This window comes from Paramacrobiotus metropolitanus, unplaced genomic scaffold (assembly GCF_019649055.1).
Source record: "Paramacrobiotus metropolitanus isolate TYO unplaced genomic scaffold, Prichtersi_v1.0 Parri_scaffold0000109, whole genome shotgun sequence".
Taxonomy (NCBI): domain Eukaryota; kingdom Metazoa; phylum Tardigrada; class Eutardigrada; order Parachela; family Macrobiotidae; genus Paramacrobiotus; species Paramacrobiotus metropolitanus.
The window spans coordinates 172,456-193,696 of NW_026570329.1; the positions used below are offsets into that span (position 1 = coordinate 172,456).

At 41.4% G+C, this 21,241-nt stretch overlaps 3 protein-coding genes across 5 annotated transcripts; all 3 read left to right on the top strand.

The window, feature by feature from the left end:
• Positions 1–848: 848 nt before the first annotated feature.
• LOC129597789 (uncharacterized) lies at positions 849–2,942 on the top strand. 2 transcript variants are annotated; one of them, XM_055495468.1, is made up of 10 exons: positions 849–967; positions 1,079–1,117; positions 1,215–1,310; positions 1,365–1,418; positions 1,476–1,574; positions 1,630–1,716; positions 1,765–2,103; positions 2,206–2,343; positions 2,421–2,804; positions 2,898–2,942. In XM_055495468.1, exons 1-7 carry the CDS (start codon positions 931–933, stop codon positions 1,956–1,958), a joined length of 606 nt encoding a protein of 201 aa, XP_055351443.1. In that variant the 5' UTR covers positions 849–930; the 3' UTR covers positions 1,959–2,103; positions 2,206–2,343; positions 2,421–2,804; positions 2,898–2,942. The 2 variants fall into 2 exon arrangements, with proteins under 2 accessions (XP_055351443.1, XP_055351442.1); XM_055495467.1 differs by having other exon boundaries at positions 1,365–1,574.
• A 1,521-nt stretch (positions 2,943–4,463) lies between these two features.
• LOC129597773 (CTP synthase 2-like) lies at positions 4,464–10,821 on the top strand. The gene is made up of 11 exons (XM_055495439.1): positions 4,464–4,873; positions 4,950–5,239; positions 6,664–6,780; positions 7,262–7,426; positions 7,871–8,022; positions 8,084–8,216; positions 8,497–8,597; positions 8,657–8,751; positions 9,060–9,166; positions 9,504–9,600; positions 10,134–10,821. Exons 1-11 carry the CDS (start codon positions 4,708–4,710, stop codon positions 10,571–10,573), a joined length of 1,863 nt encoding a protein of 620 aa, XP_055351414.1. The 5' UTR covers positions 4,464–4,707; the 3' UTR covers positions 10,574–10,821.
• Positions 10,822–14,988: 4,167 nt separating this feature from the next.
• Positions 14,989–19,782, top strand: LOC129597815 (zinc finger protein ztf-16-like). Of its 2 annotated transcripts, none has more exons than XM_055495495.1 (5): positions 14,989–15,453; positions 16,012–16,472; positions 17,785–18,042; positions 18,362–18,671; positions 19,155–19,782. In XM_055495495.1, exons 2-5 carry the CDS (start codon positions 16,020–16,022, stop codon positions 19,514–19,516), a joined length of 1,383 nt encoding a protein of 460 aa, XP_055351470.1. In that variant the 5' UTR covers positions 14,989–15,453; positions 16,012–16,019; the 3' UTR covers positions 19,517–19,782. The 2 variants fall into 2 exon arrangements, with proteins under 2 accessions (XP_055351470.1, XP_055351469.1); XM_055495494.1 differs by having other exon boundaries at positions 17,782–18,042; positions 19,155–19,781.
• Positions 19,783–21,241: the final 1,459 nt, after the last annotated feature.

Sequence of the window (21,241 nt, forward strand, 5' to 3'; positions counted from 1 at the left end):
CCGAAGTTGCGCGCGGAGTCGCGAGCACAGTTTTGAAGGGTTTCTTTGTGTGCAATATTAGCATATTAATTCCGCTTCCGCTGAGTTTTGAGCGGAAGTCTTACTGGGAACGTTTCCTACCCACCGTTATTTATGAAGTTTTAAACTGTATGTTTTGGAAATAACGGCTAGCTTCACGAGTCACCAGTGACATCGATAGCTTTATCCGCGGAGCTCCGTTTTAGTTGTTTCGTTTCAGTTGCTTAAAATGTTGTTTCTGACTATTTTATTTTTCATGTTGCAGAAACTGAGTTAGATTTTAAAGTACACCATTTTTTGATCGCTTATAAAAATGTGTAGTAAAGTTACGACTGTTCGGCAGGACCAGAGAATAAAATTTAATGCCTGCGTTTGTCGTTTAGCGGCAAAAGGAGGTAATTCTGTATGCATGCAAAATTCGCCGATATTATTTGCATAGCCGCGGATATTTTCAGGTGCTGTTATTTCATTGTTCCACGATGGAATTTATCATGTTTCGGGAGCTCCCTTTTCTGATATCAAGTATTATTACGCGGCAAAGAATCAGTTTGATGACGACTTTGTTCCGGGCGATAAGTACAAATGCTATTTTCCTGAATCGAAGAAGGACCACGTAGCCGAATTTGTTGGATGGTTTCCCACGGAAGAGCGAGCCGAAATGCGACTCACCGAGTTGCAGCAGCGGGTAAATATTATTACGAAGTGAATATTATTAATAATTAAAGTGAATTTTAAGATAAAGTAGTTGACTATACTTTGTGTGTGTGTGACTGTAATTTAAGGACGGCAAAAGTCTGGAGCTCCAGCAAAGCGCCGGGCGACAAAGATGACCGACACGGAAATCCACAAGAAGGCGAAGCAGCCGGACGATAAGCAAAGTGGCTGCCAAAACCGCTAACGTTTCAGGAGCGAATGCGACAGAATGGCGTTGTGCTGGGGAATTTAGCAGGCAAGTTAAGAACCGTGCAATCTGTCGCTTGTTTAATGGAAGTGTAGGAGCTCCTTGCGATACTTTAACTAAAACATTTAGAAACTAATTTACATATTGTTCCACGCACAGAAAACCGTAGTGGTGGCCATCAACCGAGCACGTCCACAGGTAAACTTTCCTAACCTGTGCAGCTAATGTGACTGCATATTTAAAGGGTAGCCATCTCCGCGTAATTTTTTGGCAAGATTTCTGTTCGGTAAAATAGGGATCACCAGCCTGGCATCAAAGGAGCTCCCGTTGCCAGTGAATCTGCGTGGAAACACACAGCTGCCACACGCTTTGCCGACAACTTCAACCAATGGTAGGATTTGCATTTTGCATCACCATTAATTTTGCATAGCATCTGATTTTGCAGATCATTCGAACCGGCCGCTGGAAGAGCCGTCTGCTTCATATACGGAATTGAAACGTCGGAAATTCGCGTGCAAAACTATTTTAAATAATACAGCTGTTTTAATTTTTCTAGGAATGCAGCCACTGCAGTGTCCAGCGGCAGATGTATCTTTTGATCGTAAAGTTGGAAAGTCGACTGACTTTTACAATTTATGGGACACATTAAGCACTGGTATTTAAAATCAATTAAACAATTTAAAAAATTTCAAGGAGCTCCTTTTTTTCAGATGGTGCTTGGACAAGCCAGACTGATTTAGTGGAAAAAATTGCTTTCGATGTTAAACAAGCGGAACTGGATCGCGATGCATCATTCGGTTTAAATTATTTACAATGTCTACGGCTAACAAAATGGCATATTACAGAAGTGTGGGAGAACGCTGCTGTCCAACAGCAAAAGGCGCAGGGATTGTCGGAAGAGGATTTATACGTGGCATCTGACACGGAGATTTTTCGCGCCCTGGCCATGGCGGAAATTCCGGTGGTTGAAGATGGGCCGACTCGCAACACCGCCATCGTCACGTTTCCACAAGCCGCTTTGATGGGAGCTCCTGTATGAAAACCATCTCGTATAACACGTTTGCTTTTAATTACAGCTGTGCATATTAGTGATATTACTGATTTCTGATTTTTAGCCGACGGGACTGCTAATAGCTCAGATGTGAAAGTGCCCACTGTACTCGTGAAGAACACAGCGGATATGCGTAAGTAATTAACTGAACACACCAGCGCTATTACTTTTCTTGTTAGCTGCTGCTTTGATATTTTTTAATCAACATTTTGTGACTTTTATGTTATTTTTGTAGTGAAAAAGGAGTTCCATGTTGTCCAGCTGCCGCAAATTTCAGACAACGCCGATTTGTTGGAGGAAGGGTTTCCAGTTAAATTCAAAGATCACCGTTGGAAATGGCCAGAAATAGGAGCTCCTGTTACGGCTGATGAAGGTGCGTTTCATCTCCTCCGTTTTGAAGTAGACTGCTATTTTTGTTGATTATTGCGATCGTTTAAAAACGTTTTACAGAATACTATATTCCTCTGCGCACCTCAGAGCGGGAATTTCATCTAAAGAATCCTCCGAGGGTGAATCGTTCTGCAATTACTCTGCGCGACCAGTTGTCTCCATGGTTTTTCCAGTTGGGAGGTCCCGGAAAGAAACACCTGGACGTCGCCTTTCCTGCCGTTTTTGTGGACGATGATAGCCATTTTTTAGAGGCTCAGTTTCTTAATCGAAAGATCACCGCAGAGAAGTTTTCGTGGTACTTGATGTCGCGAATGATGGGAGGAGCTCCTGGCCTCATTCGTTTGGCGACGCTGTACGAAATGCACAAACAAACTGCCACTAACAAGCGGCAGTATAACTTCTACGAAAGAGTTTTGGGAATTGACTTCTTCCGTTCTGTTGACAGTAAGTGCTTGTGCGACTCCTACTACGAATTTGTGTAAAGTAATGATTTTTATGAAAATTTATTTTAATTAAGTAAATCTGTTTCCTTTTCAGAAAAGACTCGGGATTTAATTCGCGCTATGGTGCCCACTAATTCGGTGGCGCTGAAGCAGCTGCTCGCGCTGCAGTAATTAAAGGCCTCCGGAAATCCCAAATCCATGCAGTCCCACTTTGGCCATAAGTTTGCCAACTGGATGGATAAGTTCAAGAACAACACGAAAGAAAAGAGCTGTGGACCGCGCATTTTTCTAACCATCTAAAGGAGCTCCTATTGTGGTGGTATTTGTTGCTATTAAAATAAAATTTTGTTCCGTTACTTCGATGCCTGCGCATTATTGATATTTCTTCTGTTTACGTATTTCTGTTACCGGCGGTTACGATTTTATGCTGTTTATATGCTGAGCGTTGGTCTTATGATTGGTCGGTTTGTGCGTGCGCGGTACGGGCTGCTATGCCGTTTGAATGCTACGATAAAGTTACTGAATTTGGCGATTGGAGCATTTATTTCAAACCCAGCCAATAACTAGCTAGCAGTATGACGTCATTACACACGCCTGCCAACCACATAACTATTTCTGATTGGTTTATTTCTAACCATATAGGAATCGGATAAAACACGCGATGCACCAATGCGAGAGCGGACATAGTAAACAGTCCCGTTGATATGTGGAGTCATATTCTCGCAACGAGCTACGATCTCACTTTTTTCGGCAGGGTCAATATTAAGTATGAGATAGTTGCAAACTTTACTAACCAATAACGTTTAATCAAATTTGTAGCAGTATAGTGTGTGGTTGAGCCAGAAAAAAAGTCAAATAAATCCAAGAAGGCTGTTAACCATAATAAAAGCGGTTTTTATGCACTTTTTGTGTTCGTTTGTCCAATAACAAACTTTGTGTTGGTTTGTTGACAAGTTTTGATATATTAGCAATACTAATTTTATGTGATAGATGTGATTTTATGTGATAGATGAAGACAACAACAATCAGAATCAGTTCATCGTTAGTTTTATATATAACGTTATGTAGTACCAATTAAAAATGAATTATTATATCGTAAAGCTTATAATTATACGGTAGTATCTGTATAATATTATTATAAATAAATATAGGTATAAAGGTCTGCGATTCCTTAAGTATTTATTATTTAATCTGATTACCAGCGCTGAACAATTGTAGAAAAATTATTCCACATATCTAATACATATAGCTTGCTGTCACTGCTATTGTACCTTACCCCCAATCTGAATCTCTGAATCTTTTGACGTGCGTGCCGGTTGTACGTAATCCATCCTCTACTTCCGGTCAAACTGATATGTACCTATACTGTACACTACATGTACATTCATCTTGCAAACGTTAAGCGACACATCTCGGCACAATAATTGATGTATTTTAACAAATCTAGGTGCGCTCCTTTTGGATTAAATGTTCAGCTATGCATTCACCAAACATTTTGGAAGCCAAATAAAATAAAATTTTTTTATAAATACCACTGAGTTTGCAACATTTTGGCGCGCAGTGTACGGGCATTTCAGTACACCTGCTCTGACATAAATGCACCCGCCTTCGGCTTCCGTTGCCCGTGTGTGAATGAAACGAAGGCCATGCATGATCTGCGCGTGTTCGTTTCAATGTAGATTCATTACATGGTTTAACTGTTAACAGGTTACAACTTGAAATTGTTAAAATTTTTTAAACTTCTCATTCTGTTTAATTTTTTGCGAGTTATTTTCCTGAAAAGCTCACAGTTCAGTGAGTGTTTAACGATAAAGCGTTCCTTATCGCATACATCCACGTGTCTGTGACTGTCCATCTGTTGGATCTTGAAGTGGCAAGTTGGCCGCACTAAATTTTCGTCCACCATGAAGTACATTCTGGTGACGGGCGGTGTGATCAGCGGCGTAGGGAAGGGCGTCCTGGCCTCCAGCCTGGGCGCCATCCTCAAGGGCTGCGGCTTCCGCGTCACAGCCATCAAAATCGATCCCTACATCAACATCGACGCGGGGACCTTCTCCCCGTACGAACACGGTACGAGGTACCCAGGAACCCATCCCATAGGTTCCCTGCCTTCTCTGTGTGCTTTATCGCCTTCCCTGTGTTGCAGGCGAAGTGTTTGTGCTGGATGACGGCGGGGAAGTGGATCTGGATCTGGGGAATTACGAGCGCTTCATGGAGGTGGAGCTGGGTAAGGACAACAACATCACCACGGGGAAGATCTACAAGGCCGTCATTAAGAAGGAGCGCAAGGGCGGCTATCTGGGCGAGACGGTGCAGATTGTCCCCCACCTGACCAACGCCATCCAGGAGTGGGTGGAGCGGGTGGCCCGCATCCCCGTGCCTGATACGCGGGGGGAGAAGGAGCCTCTCCAGGAACCGCAAATCTGCGTCGTCGAGGTAAGCTGTAAACTCGTTGGTTGTTATATTTTATTGTTAAAACCATGATTAAAATTTTCAAACCTTTTCCCGATAATATTACGAAACCTTGCAACAGTTTGCATTTGGAAATCGTTCTGCATTTCTGAACGGATCAGCCCATTTTTGGGGGATTTTATCCCTGTTTCGGTGTGCGTTTGGATGGAAACTTGCTGGATTTTGACTGAGCCATTTCCTATTCTTATTTAACGTTTTATTTACTATTTTATTTACTTTTATTTATTTTTATCATTTTATTTATCTGGGCATTGCCATTTTGGTTACTTTTTGAAACTGACTCGTTTCTTTGTGATTTCTTTTATATAAGTTATAAGTACAATATTTTTATTCATTTTATGAATCCTTTTGGGTTGCAGTAGCCGTAGCGTAATTAATTCATTGTTTGCTGTTTGAGTCGACTTCCGATAATTTTTCTTGAAATTTCCAACGCAGTTCTCTGCGTTTTTGCTAGCTTTTTTTGTTATTGTTTTGCGAAGTGGGAACGAGGAATCGTTATGCGTAGAAGAAGTGTGAGTGCGAAATGATAATATTATTACTTACTTGTTAATCTCGTATGCTAGTGTAATCTAGTGGAGAATCGTAGTGTACTGGCGGCAGTGAAAGTGATCAAGAAATCAAGAATACGCAAAGCGCAATATCAGCTGTACAAAATTTTGGTAATTTTGAAAGTAGTTTTTCTGAATGCAGTAGGATGGTCTTTTTTGGTGGTGAGTGGGATGTGTCCGTGCAGAGTTCGGATTGCCATATGAAAGTTTAAAAACACTCAAGTTTAAAGTTTGTTGGAGTTGAAACACTGTATGTAATTCATGAGCACGAGAATTATAGAGATGTACTATATTGATAATTGTTATAACACATTGTCAGTATAATATTTTAAGTTTATTATATTGTTATGATTTATTACTAGTACGAGAATAATACATTATAATTTATCACTCTTACACTACACTGAAGCGCTCGGAGTGTTAAACGGGGATAACCTTTAATAAGTATCGGAATCGGATACAAACTCAGTAGTCAGTGCCAAAAACAAAATAATTGCTTATTAAAGTGTTAAATTCATAGGAAATTGTAGTGTAATGACTGAAGTGGTAACTTGCATCGACGTGATAAGCGGGAATGTTGGTTGCAAAATTATAATTATATTGTGAATTATAAATTTGAAATTACCGTGCCAATTTTTTTAATAATTTGGGGGCAATTCTCCGGAAATGATGGAGGGTCGCGTTTTTTACGAGTATTTTATTCCGAATAAATAACGATGGGTAAATTTGTTGTTAAACTGTAAAGCCTTGTCGATTTTGCGTAAAACATGTATTGATGTACGTTATAATTTGGATGTCTGATATAATTTTTTACTTGAAGAAATAATGAAATGTTTGTAGCTTGGTGGAACGATCGGTGACATCGAAGGTATGCCGTTCGCGGAAGCCTTTCGTCAGTTTCACAATCGCATTGGAAAAGAGAATTTCTGTGTGGTCCACGTCAGTCTGGTGCCTCAAGTAAGTTTGTGAATATGTACAAAATGACTGCATTTAAATGTTGGCTCAGAAGTTATTTATTTCCCTACGGTATTATTGCTAGAAATTAGGAAACACTGATATTTCCAGTTTAAGGAAACGGTTACGAACAGATACATGCTATGTAGTAGTAGTATGTACTACCGATGATGTTGACGAAATGCGGCCTGCGTTGATTAACGTTAGACTTATCCAGATTAATATTAGACTTACAAATTTTTTTAACACGTATGTTAGATTTTTAATGTCTTGCTAACTATTAGATCTTTATTATTGGTTTTTAATAGATAAGATTTTTATTATTTTTAATATTTTACTATTGGATTTTTATTACTGGTTTTTATTGTATTGAACTTCTTACGAAAATGTGGGTGGGTTGAATTTTTTCAGCCATATTTTCCAGACGAATTTATTGCTTTCTTGCGTTTTTGTGGTAATAATGATGTTGTTCTTTTCCTGGTAGATCGGCACCGACGGCGAGCAGAAGACGAAGCCGACGCAGATGAGCGTGATGGAGCTGCGGAAACTGGGCTTGGCGCCGGATCTCATCTGCTGCCGCTCCATCAATCCCCTGGAACAGTCAGTCCGCAAGAAAGTCTCCGGCACCTGTGATGTCACACCGGAGCAAGTAATCATTATTGATTCCGCTTTAACTGGGCAGAAGTTTTATTAAATCAGTTATTTAACGACAGTAATATTTCACTGACAATATGTATTATTACGATATTTTAGCAGAATTTTTGAAACAGTTTTATGAAAAAAAAAGTGAATTAAGCTGCCAGTTTTACATATTTACATAGATAAACAGTGGCGTCATTCTGATATCGTTGCCTTAAAATTTGCGAGACGTTTATGCAAAGAAATGCACTTTTGTGTCATAATATTTCGGCAATGAATAGCAGGGATGGTCGCGGTTTTGGGATTTGTTTTCGAAAATTTTTTTAAAAAAGTTTTCACGTCTGCCGCTGAAATTCATTAGTTACGAAGTCAGTTATTTAATTACTGGTGAATTTAGTCCTCGTTGTCCGTAAAAAGGATCATGGCAAACATTGATGGGAGGTGTTTTCGGCAGGTGATCAGCGTGCACGACTGCAAATCCCTGTACCACGTCCCCTCGCTGCTGCAGGAGCAGAACGTCATCCAGATCCTGTGTGAACGCCTGCAGATGGACATTCCCATCCACCCCAGCAACGGTGTGGCGAAATGGAACAACCTGGCCAAAACGTACGTGAAATAATTGGAGAAATTAATGGAGTTAATGTTGATGGCGATTGGTGTTAAACAGCATTGAAGAGGCCACGGTGGAAGTGAAGATCGCCATGGTGGGCAAGTACACCAAACTCAAGGACTCCTACATGTCCGTTAATAAAGCCCTGGAGCATGCCGCCTTGTTCTGCAAACGCAAACTCGTCATTAAGGTAATACAGGTTTTCTTCTATTTATTTTGTAAAATTGCGTGTACTTATATCTATATTTTGATTTGTTGTTGATAACGTTAATACTTTTTGTAAAATTAACGTTATTTTGTTGTGTTTAACTTATTTTTTCTTATGGTTCGTATATCTTTGCTCGGTTGTTTGCGCTTGCGTTTTCTGTTGAAAGGAGGGGATTTTTCTCCACATTCCAGTTTTCGCATTGCATCAATATTATTTTGTACAATTGTACAGAATTGTCGTTAATGTTAGCGTAATGTTGCAGTATATTGATGCAACCAATCTGGAGGAAGAGTCGAAACACTCCAAAGATCCTGCGAAGCAGGAGCAGTACGCACAGGCTTGGAGTGTGTTGAAAGAGTGCGGGTAGGCATGGACTGCATTCTGAAGGGATCGTTGAGGTTTTGATTGCCGTATTATTGTAGGGGTCTGTTGGTGCCGGGCGGATTCGGTACACGCGGCATCCAAGGAAAAGTGGACGCCATCCAGTGGGCGCGCACCAACCGTGTCCCGTTCTTAGGTCAGCAGCGGCATGTCCGCGTAATTAAGTTCAACGCCGTTGAACGTTAAAAATGCAGTATATATAAATTTACTTGAATTTACTTGTAATTTGCCACTGCTATAAAATAGAATGAAACTGTTCTCGTACTTGTGTTCTGACTTGTAAAGTGTAGAGTCATAGTTGTATTATATACGTCTACAACCGATAAAAAATACATGTGATAAAAATGTGTAGATTGGATTCGTGAAAATAGTACTGTACTGCTGTCAGTAAAAACATACAGAAGTAGGGAAATAGATTATATAAAAATATGTCGACTTCTTCAGGTGTATGCTTGGGATACCAGTGCGCGACCATTGAATTTGCTCGCCATGTTCTGCAACTGGAGAACGCCGACTCCACTGAGTTTGACCCCATCACCAAAGATCCTGTGGTATGTCAACCGGCCTAATAATGCCGCAATTTTCTAACAATCGTTATCTTTTTGTACTATTAATTTTATGGAATTTATTATTCAGCCAAGGAGAAATGAAAACTATGAAAGTTATTGTCGTATGACTCCTCATGTTTATTGTCAGCTCTATGGGAGATGGTAGTGTGGTGGCTGTTAGACGTGTCATTTATGTAATGTCTATTCGGCAGCTGTTGTCAACATGCTTGTATTCCTTGGAATACTTTTAATTTTTTTTTTAAATGTTTGGGCTGTGGAGTTGTAGGTTATGGTTAAAAATGTGCGGAGCATCGATCGATTTTTTCCCCGCTGGTTTCAGGTGATTGAAATGCCGGAGCACAATCCTGGCAAAATGGGAGGCACTATGCGTTTGGGGAAGCGGACAACTATTTTCTGCGAGGAGGATTCCGTCATCAGTAAGCAGTCACTGAATAAATTGCGACTTCAACGCTCTTGCCGTTTTTCACTGCTCTTTGCGGTTTTGTTGAAATTTTTGTTTTCAAAATTTTCCTGTCTGAGAATTCTGTGAATGCAGTTTGAAACCGAGGTGATCAAGTGTACAAAAATCTATTTTCATATGTTGTAGTGTATTATGTATTTCCTTTTCAATATTATCTTCATTTCCTACTGGTGTCGTTGTTATTTACGAATATTATTGTGGTTGTCACCTTTATTTGTTGGATTTTCATTTGGTATTGATTTTATATTTTTTATTTGTTTATTTTCTGTTATTGTATTATTATTCTTACCTTCATTTGTTTACCTTTGCTAAAGATTTTTTTATATTTTTCATTTATTGTTTGTTATTTATAGGTACTATTGTTTACATTCAGTGGGTGCTCGTTTGCTGTTCATTTTATTCGTTATTGTTCTACTGATTTTTTATTCTTGTGCATTAATAATTTTGTTAATATGTTGCTTAATAATAATTTTGTTAATTTGTTTGTAGAACGCCTGTATGGTAACGAAACAACCGTGGAGGAACGCCACCGTCACCGCTACGAAGTCAACCCGGCGTACATTGACCGGTTGGAAGAGCGCGGAATGCGCTTCGTGGGCAAAGACGACACCGGCAAGCGCATGGAGATCATGGAACTGGAGGGTCACCCGTACTTTGTCGGCGTGCAGTTCCACCCCGAGTACCTCTCCCGCCCCCACAAACCCTCACCGCCCTACGTCGGCCTCCTGCTGGCGGCCAGCGGACAGCTGAAGACCCACCTCCCGGACCTGGAGAAGGCGCAGCGGAAAGTGGTGAACGGGGTCCCGGAGGTGTCTCAACCGATGGTCAACGGGAAGAAGGAGGTGGAGGCGGTTCCTGTGTGCAACGGGAAGAAGATGCCCGTGCTGGAGGACGGCGGAGGGGATGCCGGACGGGTCAATGGGTTTTGAGGGGCGTTTTGGAGGGATTGATTTCGGGGGCTTCCGTTTTGTTGGGTTCTGTTAGTGTTTTTAGTTCAGGTTCGGGTTTGTTGTTGTGGGAGAATCTGTTGGTTTCCTTTTCGGCCTTATTGTTAGAACGACAAGGTAGTTGCGTTGCCGCGTTTGATAGCGTTCGATCCTCTGGGTTCCGTTACCTAATTTTACTATATATATTCGTTGATTTAATATTACAGTAATATAATATAATAAATACATTATTCGTGCGTCTGAATTTCCTTAAACAAGTCGCCCTATTGTGCAGCAAACAAGAAATGTAGCATAGGGAATAAACAGCATGAAGGAAAGGTTATTCACCTTGGAGTATACACCAGGGCTGGAAGTGTGATCCAAGAAAAGTTGTTCTTTCAACCCTAACATTGAAAAATAGTTTATAATTACGTACTGTATTCAGCTTGCTGATCAAGCTGAGTAATCTATAAAGATTTTGGGAGACCCTGAACACTATTACAGTACAGTATGTATTTAGGCTTTATAGTGATTTATTATTATTATAGTGCTTTATAATTTTTTAAAGTTTGTTTATAACAAATTAACTGTTTTAAAACTTATTGATACTAAATACACGTAATTGTTAAAAGATTGTTTTGATGTATCCCGTACAACACATTAATGATTAACGTACGTAGCGGTACAATGCAATTGCACACAATGTGTTGTACAATACCTGAGGCATCGCATGTTTTTACGATTAGTACAGTACTCGTATATTATTCCATCGTCGGCAATTTGACTGCAAATCACTATAATTGACAACGGCACAATCAGGCGTGCCGAGGGTATACGAGGCGTAGCGTGCCTAGCCATTGTCATTTCAGTTGAGACAGTAGCGCGAGGCATATGGGACTGCTTTACAAGCATATGAAAACTCTATTCGGAATCAGATCAAACAACTTCTTTTAATGCCGTTTTCCTTTTAATGTCGTTTACTATAACATCTAAATAAAGTTATAAATACTTCCATACGAGGCGTGTGTCCCTTACTTAGATAAGGGCACATTTACCTTACCATACTTAGATAACTGTGCCCGTGTTGTGCACTCAATTTGCAGCGCTGTCAACCACCCAGAGATGGCAACGCTAGGGCGAATTTCAAAATGTGTTGATTCAGCCGTTGATAACTTCAGGTGCTCACATCTCGTGAATGTAGGAACAAAACTGTTCAAGCAATATCTCAAAGATGCAGAAAAAATTAACAAGATTTTTGATACCAAGTAATATAGGATCTAGAGCAACTGAAACAAGTTGTAGCCTTTTGAGTTTCTCGTAGACACACTATAGGATCTCTTCGTGGACCCTTCAACGTAATACTTACTATGCTAAGTCTATGGGAACAGAAATGCCTCTGATTTATTTCAGTCGCTCTAAATCCTGACTTGCTTGGTATCAAAAACTTGTGAATTTTCCACATCTTTGAGATATTGCTAAACAGTTTGTTCCCACATCCGAGATATGAGCAGTTATCAACGGCTGATTCAACAGATACCAAATTCTCCTGACGTTGCCATCTTTGGGTGGTTGACAGCGCTGCACTGTAGCACAGTTATCTTAGTATGGTAAGGTAAATGTGCTCTATCAGCCAAATAAAAAGACTGACGGAATCCCTAGGTGTTTTACCGGCGCATCAGTCTCTGTTTTTACTCAGAAATAGCATGTCCCTGCCGCGACTAATGTATATTCTCAGGTCAGCGCCTTGCTACAAATACTCAGAGAAGCTAAGAGAGTTTGACGCTGTGATTAAGTCCAAGGCTGAAGAAATTACAAATGTCAAAATGGATGATGCTACGTACGCGCAAGCTTCTCTGCCGGTCAAATCAGGAGGGCTAGGCTTACCGAAAGCGGAAGAAATTTCAACACCAGCATACCTTTCTTCACTTTATGCCACTGACGAGCTAGTTAATAGCATTGTGCCCGATGACTGCCCTGATGACCGACTTGACGTAGAACATCAGTGGGAAGAATTAACAAGAAAATCCGCCCCGGCGATAGGGGATCGAAGCAATCAACGCTTGTGGTCAGACATGTTGACTATCAGGAAACTGGAAGCCTTGAGGGAGAACGCCGACGTTATCGCATCTGCTCGCTTGTTGGCTGTCTCCACTAAGGATGCCAGTGCCTGGTTGTTGGCTTTGCCTGTTGCTAGCCTTGGCACGCTTTTAGACGATACTGGACTACGAGTCGCAGTCGCTTTACGTACTGGGAGCTCCGATTTGTAAGCAGCACAAGTGTCGATGCGGTGAAACAGTTGACGCCTTAAGGTTTGCATGGTTTGTCATGTTTAAAAGTCAGGAGATTCAGGCGTCACGCAAGCCTGAACAGCCTTATTCAGCGCAGCTTGGGATCGGCAAAGTCCCGACTATTTTGGAGCCTCCTGGACTGTGCAGGTCAAATGGGAAGCGCCCAGACGGTTTGTCTCTTTTCCCTTGGAAGAACGGTCTTCCTTTGATTTGGGATGTGACGGTGTGCGACACATTTGCTATATCGTACATCGCCGGCTCATCAGAAACAGCGGGTTCGGCAGCAGAAGACGCGGAAGAACGAAAGAGGCGCAATTACGAGGAATTGACTGATCGTTATTTTTTCCAACCGGTGTCCTTGGAGACTATGGGAAGTTGCGGCGCCAGTACCCGTCAGTTCATAAATGAAGTTGGCCGACGCATAAAGATCAAACAGGAGAAGTGCGCGCTACCGATTTTTTTGTGGCAGCGTATTAGTGTTGAAATTCAGCGTGGAAATGCCGCTTCTGTCCTCGGAACTGTTGGTTGTTCAAAAGAGCTTGAAGAGTTGTTTTACTTGTTCTAGCTATTCGATATTTGAGTTTAAGTGTAAATGGCATTTGCTTGTACAAGTTTAAAATAAAGGAATATGTGCTCTATCTAAGCAAGGGACACACGCCTCGTATATATGGAAGTGATCTAACCATGCTTTGCGCTGACATTGTGCAAATCTGCTTAAGAGTTCAACGTCGAAGTTTATCTGCAGTTGTGACTTGTGCGATGCTTGCAGATTGTGAAATTGAAAAGCTCATATTTTCGAATTGTGCTTACAGTGAGTATGTCCCAGTAAATTTTTTAAACAGTCTGTGAATTAACGACAGTTGTTTTAGTTTATGGAATGCTTGTATTAGTTAATTTGACTTTAACTGAGATTATCCAAAACGCGCGCTAAGTAAAAATTTATTTTCGATTTTAAGACGGGCATGTGTTGTCTGGGATATCTTCAGAATGTATTTATAAATAATTCAGATAATGTTATAGAGCACTGCAATGGTAGCTACTACTATTAGTTATGTATATACTTTTTATTATTTAAAACGAAACATCTAGCAGCGAAATTGCTGATAATAAATCGCGGTGCGAACATTTCACAATACCAAAGTGAACTATATGATACTATAAGATAATATGAGTTAAAGTTTTTACAAAATCGACAACGTTATTGTTTTTGCTTGCGAATTGGGGCACGGCAACGATCTGGTTCAACTTCTCAGAACTAGTTCATTTTTGTGTAAAATTTAAAAAATGAATGTTAAATCGTAGAAAAGTGCTAATATATAAGTCGTAAGTTGTAATTTGTAAGCGTAACAGAGTCAGAGTTAAAACATACGATATACTGTGATTCGTTGGTAAAAACTTGTCATAAATCGTTTTTCACAATCGTTGTAACGACAAGTAAACAACGCTCACACTTCACAAGTTCTGTACAAGAGCAACTCGAAAGCCATTCAAGTACAGCGAAGTCGCCGCCTTGGTTACGTGTATATGGCAAGAGCTATAACTTGGGACACGGTTTACTTTTGCAGAAAACGGAGTGTGACATTTTACTGGTATAGCTAAAATTGTTAAGATTAGTTTAGTTTTGTAGTAATTTCTGTGCTGAAAAACTCCTCTTTGACCGTACTTTGAAAAAACAAACAGAAGAGTGAATGCGCGTAGAAATGTGAACTGCACTGGTGTTTTTCCCATAGACGCATATGCTTAACCTTGCGAAGCGTCTCATCCGAAATGACACAATAGAGCCGAAATCACACCTCATTAGCGATTGTGCCGTTGTCAATTATCTTCCAGAATGATACGTACTGTACTCTTTTGCTTTATTACAAGCATCAATGTACTTGTAGAAGTCCACTGTCCTTGTGAAAATGAATAATTTGGAGATGATGAGTTCACAACTGTACCGCCCTCGCAGGGATAAAAACTGGATTTGCAACCAATAGAAAGTTATGAACAAATGTTTGCCAAATATCATTTGTCTAGAGGTAGCAGCGTCGACCAATCAAATAATCTAGTCCCACCCTCTTAGTTTAAACAGCATCGGTACGTACACATCCCGGTTGAACAAGTGCAACGGACTGAAAGTTCTGTGTAGTGCGTCTGTGTGAGCGGCGAGCGCGATGCATGTCTGCTCCATTCCGCTCTCCCTTGTACAATACGACGCTGCACTCGCACTCTGCCGTGCGGATGGATCGCTGGCGCTGGATAGGCCAGCCCCCTTGACACAATATGGAGTATGGACGGCCGTATTCCTGGAATGACGCCGTCGTGTCACGGCCTGCTGCCTGCATGCCAGCACACAGCGTGGAGCAGATCAAACAGCACTCATGCATCAGCCAGGCACGAACCACATGCAACAGGTTCCTCTGCGTTTCCGAGATTGCTATGGTTATTGCTAGAGAGTATAACTTATACTCTCTCTTCCACAGTCCCATTTTGATTTCCGTTCTTGTTGTAACATATCCAGGCATCATTGAGCCATCTTGTCACCATCATTAGAGTGTTGTTGATCCAGTGTTACTGAAAGGGGAAAACCCGTACATCGGGCAGAAAAACCAGGTATGAGGAAACTGGAAAGTTAATGTTCTGGGAAAGTGAAAGCCAACCCGGATTCTGTTCTTCCCGTGTCTGGGTCCATAAAAATTTTTATATTCCCAATTTTCTTGTTGACTAAATGGTTTTATCAGGTTCCGATGGCTCCTGGAACGTACAGATTGAACTTTAACTCTGGATGAATTTCAATTACCGAGGAATTTCTTATGAAAATATCATTAAATATGATATTACATAATATAATATAATATACGGTTTAGAACTTTAGTAATCCTTATTTTTAAAATTGAAAAAATGATTCACAGATCCTGTTCTTCCCGTGTCTGCACTCTGCGCCCATAATTATTTTTCGATTTTTTTTGTTGAGTAAATGATTTTATCAGATTTTGTTTGTCCATGGAAATGCGGGATTCAGCCTTAACTAGAATGAATTAATTTTTTTAATAAATCAATAAATATTTATATTAGAAATTATTAATCATTATTTTCGAAAATTATTGTGCGTAATTAATTTGAAAAAATATTGACAATTCTTGACTGAATTGGAGCGAAATCTTGCCACAGATTCAGCGATGACCAGCGCATCCGTGGCCCGCGGCGGCCCGCTGGACGCCCTGAAAGACGAGCCCTCCGACAGCGACGTCTCCCCCCGCCGCAGCCTTCGTTCCGCCACGCGCAAACCCTCCGAACCGCCGCTCAAGCGCGAACCCATCGTGGAGTACGCCCCGGCCCCCGTCGACGATCCCGACTCCCCCGTGGACTTCAGCAACAAGGGCTCGGTGGAGCGCGACGAACAGGAAGGGGGCACTGTCATGGAGCCCCCGGGGGCGGCGGGCAGCGACACCACGCGGCGCACCTTCGTCTGCGACCTCTGCCACAAGCACTTCTCCAACGCGGCCAACATGCGCCGCCACCGCATCCGGCATTCGGGCGTCAAGCCCTTCGAGTGCAAGTTCTGCCAGAAGAAGTTCTTCCGCAAAGATCACATGCGGGAGCATATGGCGCATAAGCATAACACCGTCCAGGTCAGGCATTAAATTAATTTTTCCTTTAGTAATTTAATTTTCCCCATACTTTTAAAATTAAAAAGTGCATTTACTACGAAATGCAATAACGTAGCTGAACGAAAATCATTAATTAAAAATTAATTTTCAGAGAAAAACGAATAATAAAATGCGCGTAAGCCAGTACTTAATAATGAACAGAATAAATATTCAAAAAATTACAATAAGAAGAGGCATACTTTATTAAGCTGTTCTGTACACCCTGGTCACGCTAAGTTAGCGGCACGGCTTTTATTTTTCTGCTGGATCGTGTCACCCATGTTTTTCCGATCTTTTTTAAATTTTCTGGTGCAGTTTTCTTTTGCGCATTTTTTGAACATAAGTTCACTAGACTTTTCGTTGCGATGCCGCGAGAAATAGTTTCGGAATGGAAGGCATCGATAAAACGGAGTCGTGACAGTGTTCGAAAAACATTTTAATTGAATCAGAAAACCAGGAATAACTTTTAATGCTAGGAATTAAGCCTAATTTAATAATGACAATTACGAGAGTTCGGAATTCAAACGGCTAGACCATACTTGCAAGACGCCTTAGGGAGCAGAACCGCTTTTTTCGCCCTAACAAAGCGTTGGCGAAAAAAATGATTGCGGCCATTGGATACTGTTGCTATGGAGCGTCGCGCGCTTATGTTGCGGGTGGTGGTGGTAAAAAGTAAAGCCCAACATCTGGTGGATCGGATTTTGTGGCGCAGGGTCAGATGTGAATTTACCATGGTTGCACGGCGACTTCGCGAAGGCGCGCATCTTACAGTTTGGTCCCGCCCACTGATGTACCGCTGCCCTGGCCCAGGAATGGCTTCATCTTAATAAAGCCGTTTGCCCAAAGCCTCTTTCCAAAGAGCCACTAGATGGCTAAGGCAACAGATTTGGTTCTTTTCGAATACGACATAACAGGGAATTTAAAACGAATTTCATTAGAGAGGAAGGCAGCCACAATAGACGGTAGTTAAACGGCAGCGCATTTTAAGAAGGTCTTCTCTAGTTTTAAATTCTGTCATTCGTGGCACGCTCAAATCTTCGAAATCCCAAATGGAAAAGGTGTTGGATAGATCGAATGACCCCCTGAAAGTTAAATAGAATTCGATTCTGTGACAAGTGGTTATGGGAAGTTTTCACAGGGATGCTGCCAGCTTGACGCGGCCTGGGTGTAATTTGTGAGATAATTCTGGCTCAGCGCTTCCGAGTATTTTTTAATCGTATTAAATTGAATTAATTGTATCGTAATATATTCATCGTATTTTTTCATAAATTAATTCAGTGCTTTTCTGTAGCAGTTGGAGTGCTACTTCTGTCAGGAGGGCTTCGAGAAGGAGAAGGATCTCATCCAGCACGTGATCCACGCGCACAACGTCAACTCGCGCGAACTCCACTGCCACATTTGCGCCTTCAGTGCGCCCACCATCGGACGCTATCTCTGGCATCTCAGCAACTCCCATCCCCGCAAACACATCACGTATCATCCCTACAACGGTCCCAACGCGGATGCTGCGCCTACCATGACGACCGTCAGTGCCATGCCCAAAATCAGCAAGGTAAGAGTTATCGACTTCCGCTTGAGATTCATATGGTATGTTTATAATACGGACCTATGTGTGCTTCTCTAGAGAATCGATACAAAATTTGCAAGATTATTTTTTAAAATTTGTAATGAATCTTATATTTGTTAAATACTGTATTATATTAATTAATCGTTTAATTTTTTGTTTGCTGAAAATGTAGAGACTAAATTATTCAATTCGCTAATGACTTTTTTTTACAATTTCGTGTCGTGTTATTGCAATGTTGGTCAACGAGTCGTTGAAAGAATAAATTAATAAACAAATTGAATCAATTTTTAATTTTTTTTGTTAGGTATTTTCCCGGAAACGTCGGGCGGTGGAGGAGCCCAGTCCCCCGACAGATAACGGCGATGTGGATGGCGAGGACAGCGGGAGCAGTGTGAAGCAAGATGACGAGATGGCGGAGAACAACACCATTCCGCCGGCACTCCCGGAATTCGGGACGGGACCCGGCAGCGTCAAGTACGTCAGTCTGTTGAATCGCCGACTGCTGGACAGTGGTGGCGAGGGCACGGGCAGCGAGGGGAATTTGTATCTGCTGGTGGCCAATCAAGCGGGACAACCGCGACAACAGGACGGCAATGGAGGAATGGAATGGAAAGGTACAGTGAAGAAAAATTCCCTTTCCGTCTTGACCGGTAATTAGTAATAAATTCAGTTTAATGGATAACTTCATAACATTGATTTTAAACAAAATAAATCGATTTAAACGTTTAAAGCCACATTTTTCTCTTCAAAATTATTCTGGTCTTTGGAATAAAATCTCATCAAACGCTTCAATCACTTAATGAAACGTAGAAAAATCAAACCGAATATTGCAATTTCTGAATAAATAAGAATTGAATAGGTAAATCTGGAATAAATCGAAAACTAGACGTTAAACACTACATCGATATTAAATTTTAGTTTCTACAAGTTAGCCGAATTCATTGCCATGCACTTGATTAAAATATAAATTTTAGGACACCCTGTACGGTGAAAATGGGATAACAGAGATTAGAATAATTTTTGAGAAATAAAAATAAACAGTTATTTATTGTTAAATTTATTTTGATGATTGTAAATACCTGGTTTGTATTTTGTAGCCAGCAGCAGCCGCCGCAAAACCACGATGCCGGTGCGTCGCGTCCACTCGCCGACCGAGGACGACGCCGATCCGGGCGAGAAGCGCGAACACCCCGACACCGCCGACCAGACCGACCGCGAGACGGCAGACCCCGTCCCGCCGCCTCCGTCCGCCAGCGGCACGGACGCCGGCTCCGTCAACGGGAAGGCCGGTCCGGAGCACAAGTGCCCCTACTGCCTGATCGTGTACCCCGACAACGTCATGTATCTCCTGCACAAGATGCTGCATTCCCGTAATCAGCCGTACAAGTGCGCCGTCTGCCAGCATCTCTATCCCAATCGCTACGAGTTCTACGCGCACATCGTCAATCATCGGCCGTGAACGAGAGAGAGGAAGAGAAAAAGCGGGATATTTATTTTTTGTATAATTGAGCATTCCATGTTTGGTGTTGTGTGGAGAAGGTGTGGGTGTGGAGTGTGGATGGTGGGTGTTTGTTTGGCGGAGAATTTCCAGTATTTTTTGTGGAATTTAATTGTTTATTTTTTCTTTGGGAAATGACCATATTTTTCTGGCCTTTTGGGACGCGGTGCAATAATCCGATTAATAAATTTGAATGGTATTTGGAATCCGAATAAAATTGCTGTTTTTGTTGAAAGTATCATTAAGCGGCGTTTTTCCGGTACATTTTAAGTTTTAATGGAAAATCGACGTTTTTAACATTTTATTCCTTGTTTTCAGTTTATTTTTACTTTATTTAATGTATTTTTTAGTAGCCGGTATTATTTAATTTCCTATAAAAATTTTATATTAAAATTAAATAAATTACTACGTAACAAATATTGCGCATCTATATATCCGTAAATTTTCTTCTGTTAAGGAATGGGAACGGGTTTGGTGAATTACTGCGTTATCGGTCAGCGGAAATAAGTATGTGGGTTAGAGAGCGATTCAGTGGAATGCGAATATTTTTGACGACATCGTCGTCAACAAGGAGAATTGCACAGGCAGTGGAGTGGAATATTTGGCCATTTTGCCGGGTTGACTGCCAAGCCTGCAGCAGGCTAGCGATTAGGTTGGGTTAGCTTAACCTGATGGACTCTGGCCCTGGCATACTTTTCCCATCCTCGAAAATCAACGGATGACTGCAAATAGGCGACATAACACGACGCGTACACGGCAGACAAATTCCGGTTTAGCCAGTGCAGCGACATGTGTAAAGTAATGCACTGACGGTACAGTGCAGCCGGTGATATCATGAGCTGCTGGGCGATTTGACAGGCCGGGTGGCCTGATCGATCGGATGCGCAACAGGCAGAAAATCAGGGAAGAAAAACCAGCTTCCATGCTGGACAAACAAGATAACCGCAAGACAGTAGTGAGCAGTGGCGTCGCGAGTCGAACGGTTTGATCAAAGATGGTTAACAAACCCGACATCTAACAATATTAGTATTTTAGTATTCAGTATTTTCCAAAATTTTCTGAATTCCGAATAACTACAGACACAGTCCAGTGTACAAACTGATCTTTTAATTTTCTGCTGCTGTAAGTGTTTTTAGTTTCGTTTGCTACCTGTATTAGCCTAATCAGGTCACATTAAAAGTACGTATTAGAAATGCGAAAGACGTAGTACAACGGCTATCTAAAAGAAACTTCTGTATGGTTTCGATGTTATTAGATACCGGTTAGCAAGAAAATCAAGAAACGATTATTAGAAATTTAAATCAGATGCAAAGTAATTTGTAATTCAATTAAATTTTTATTTTTTTTTGCATGTTATAAGTCATAAAATCAAAGAAAGACAGAAAGCGTCAGTGTGGACTAACTTGTCTAAATTTGGACAAAATTTAAACCGATAAGCGACAGGATAAGCCAAGGCGGGCGTGGAAATCCCCTGAATTACATCCTGAGCGCGCCACCCAACGGGCTCAACATTTTTCCGCGCCGCTGTCGAGCGCGCAGTTGTTAAACCGCGGTCGCTCCACTTTGCGCGCGGGAGTGAACTTTGAGACTGGATTGTCAATAACAAAATTGTTATTGCGCCACGGCCAGTTGCGCCTGGCGTTGCGGGCGCCGCGGTGTATAAGCGTGTGGCACACAGGCAGCAGG

What these genes read in the sequence shown, in the direction of transcription:
- LOC129597773 (XM_055495439.1), top strand. Translation starts at nt 4,708, where the DNA reads ATGAAGTACATTCTGGTGACGGGCGGTGTGATCAGCGGCGTAGGGAAG. An exon ending in AACGCAAACTCGTCATTAAG is followed by an intron (nt 8,217 to 8,496) that starts GTAATACAGGTT and finishes GTAATGTTGCAG; the next exon opens with TATATTGATGCAACCAATCT. An exon ending in CCATCACCAAAGATCCTGTG is followed by an intron (nt 9,167 to 9,503) that starts GTATGTCAACCG and finishes CGCTGGTTTCAG; the next exon opens with GTGATTGAAATGCCGGAGCA.
- LOC129597789 (XM_055495467.1), top strand. Translation starts at nt 931, where the DNA reads ATGCGACAGAATGGCGTTGTGCTGGGGAATTTAGCAG. An exon ending in TCAACCGAGCACGTCCACAG is followed by an intron (nt 1,118 to 1,214) that starts GTAAACTTTCCT and finishes TCGGTAAAATAG; the next exon opens with GGATCACCAGCCTGGCATCA. An exon ending in GCCGACAACTTCAACCAATG is followed by an intron (nt 1,311 to 1,364) that starts GTAGGATTTGCA and finishes CTGATTTTGCAG; the next exon opens with ATCATTCGAACCGGCCGCTG.
- LOC129597815 (XM_055495494.1), top strand. Translation starts at nt 16,020, where the DNA reads ATGACCAGCGCATCCGTGGCCCGCGGCGGCCCGCTGGACGCCCTGAAA. An exon ending in ATAAGCATAACACCGTCCAG is followed by an intron (nt 16,473 to 17,781) that starts GTCAGGCATTAA and finishes GCTTTTCTGTAG; the next exon opens with CAGTTGGAGTGCTACTTCTG. An exon ending in CCATGCCCAAAATCAGCAAG is followed by an intron (nt 18,043 to 18,361) that starts GTAAGAGTTATC and finishes TTTTTTTGTTAG; the next exon opens with GTATTTTCCCGGAAACGTCG.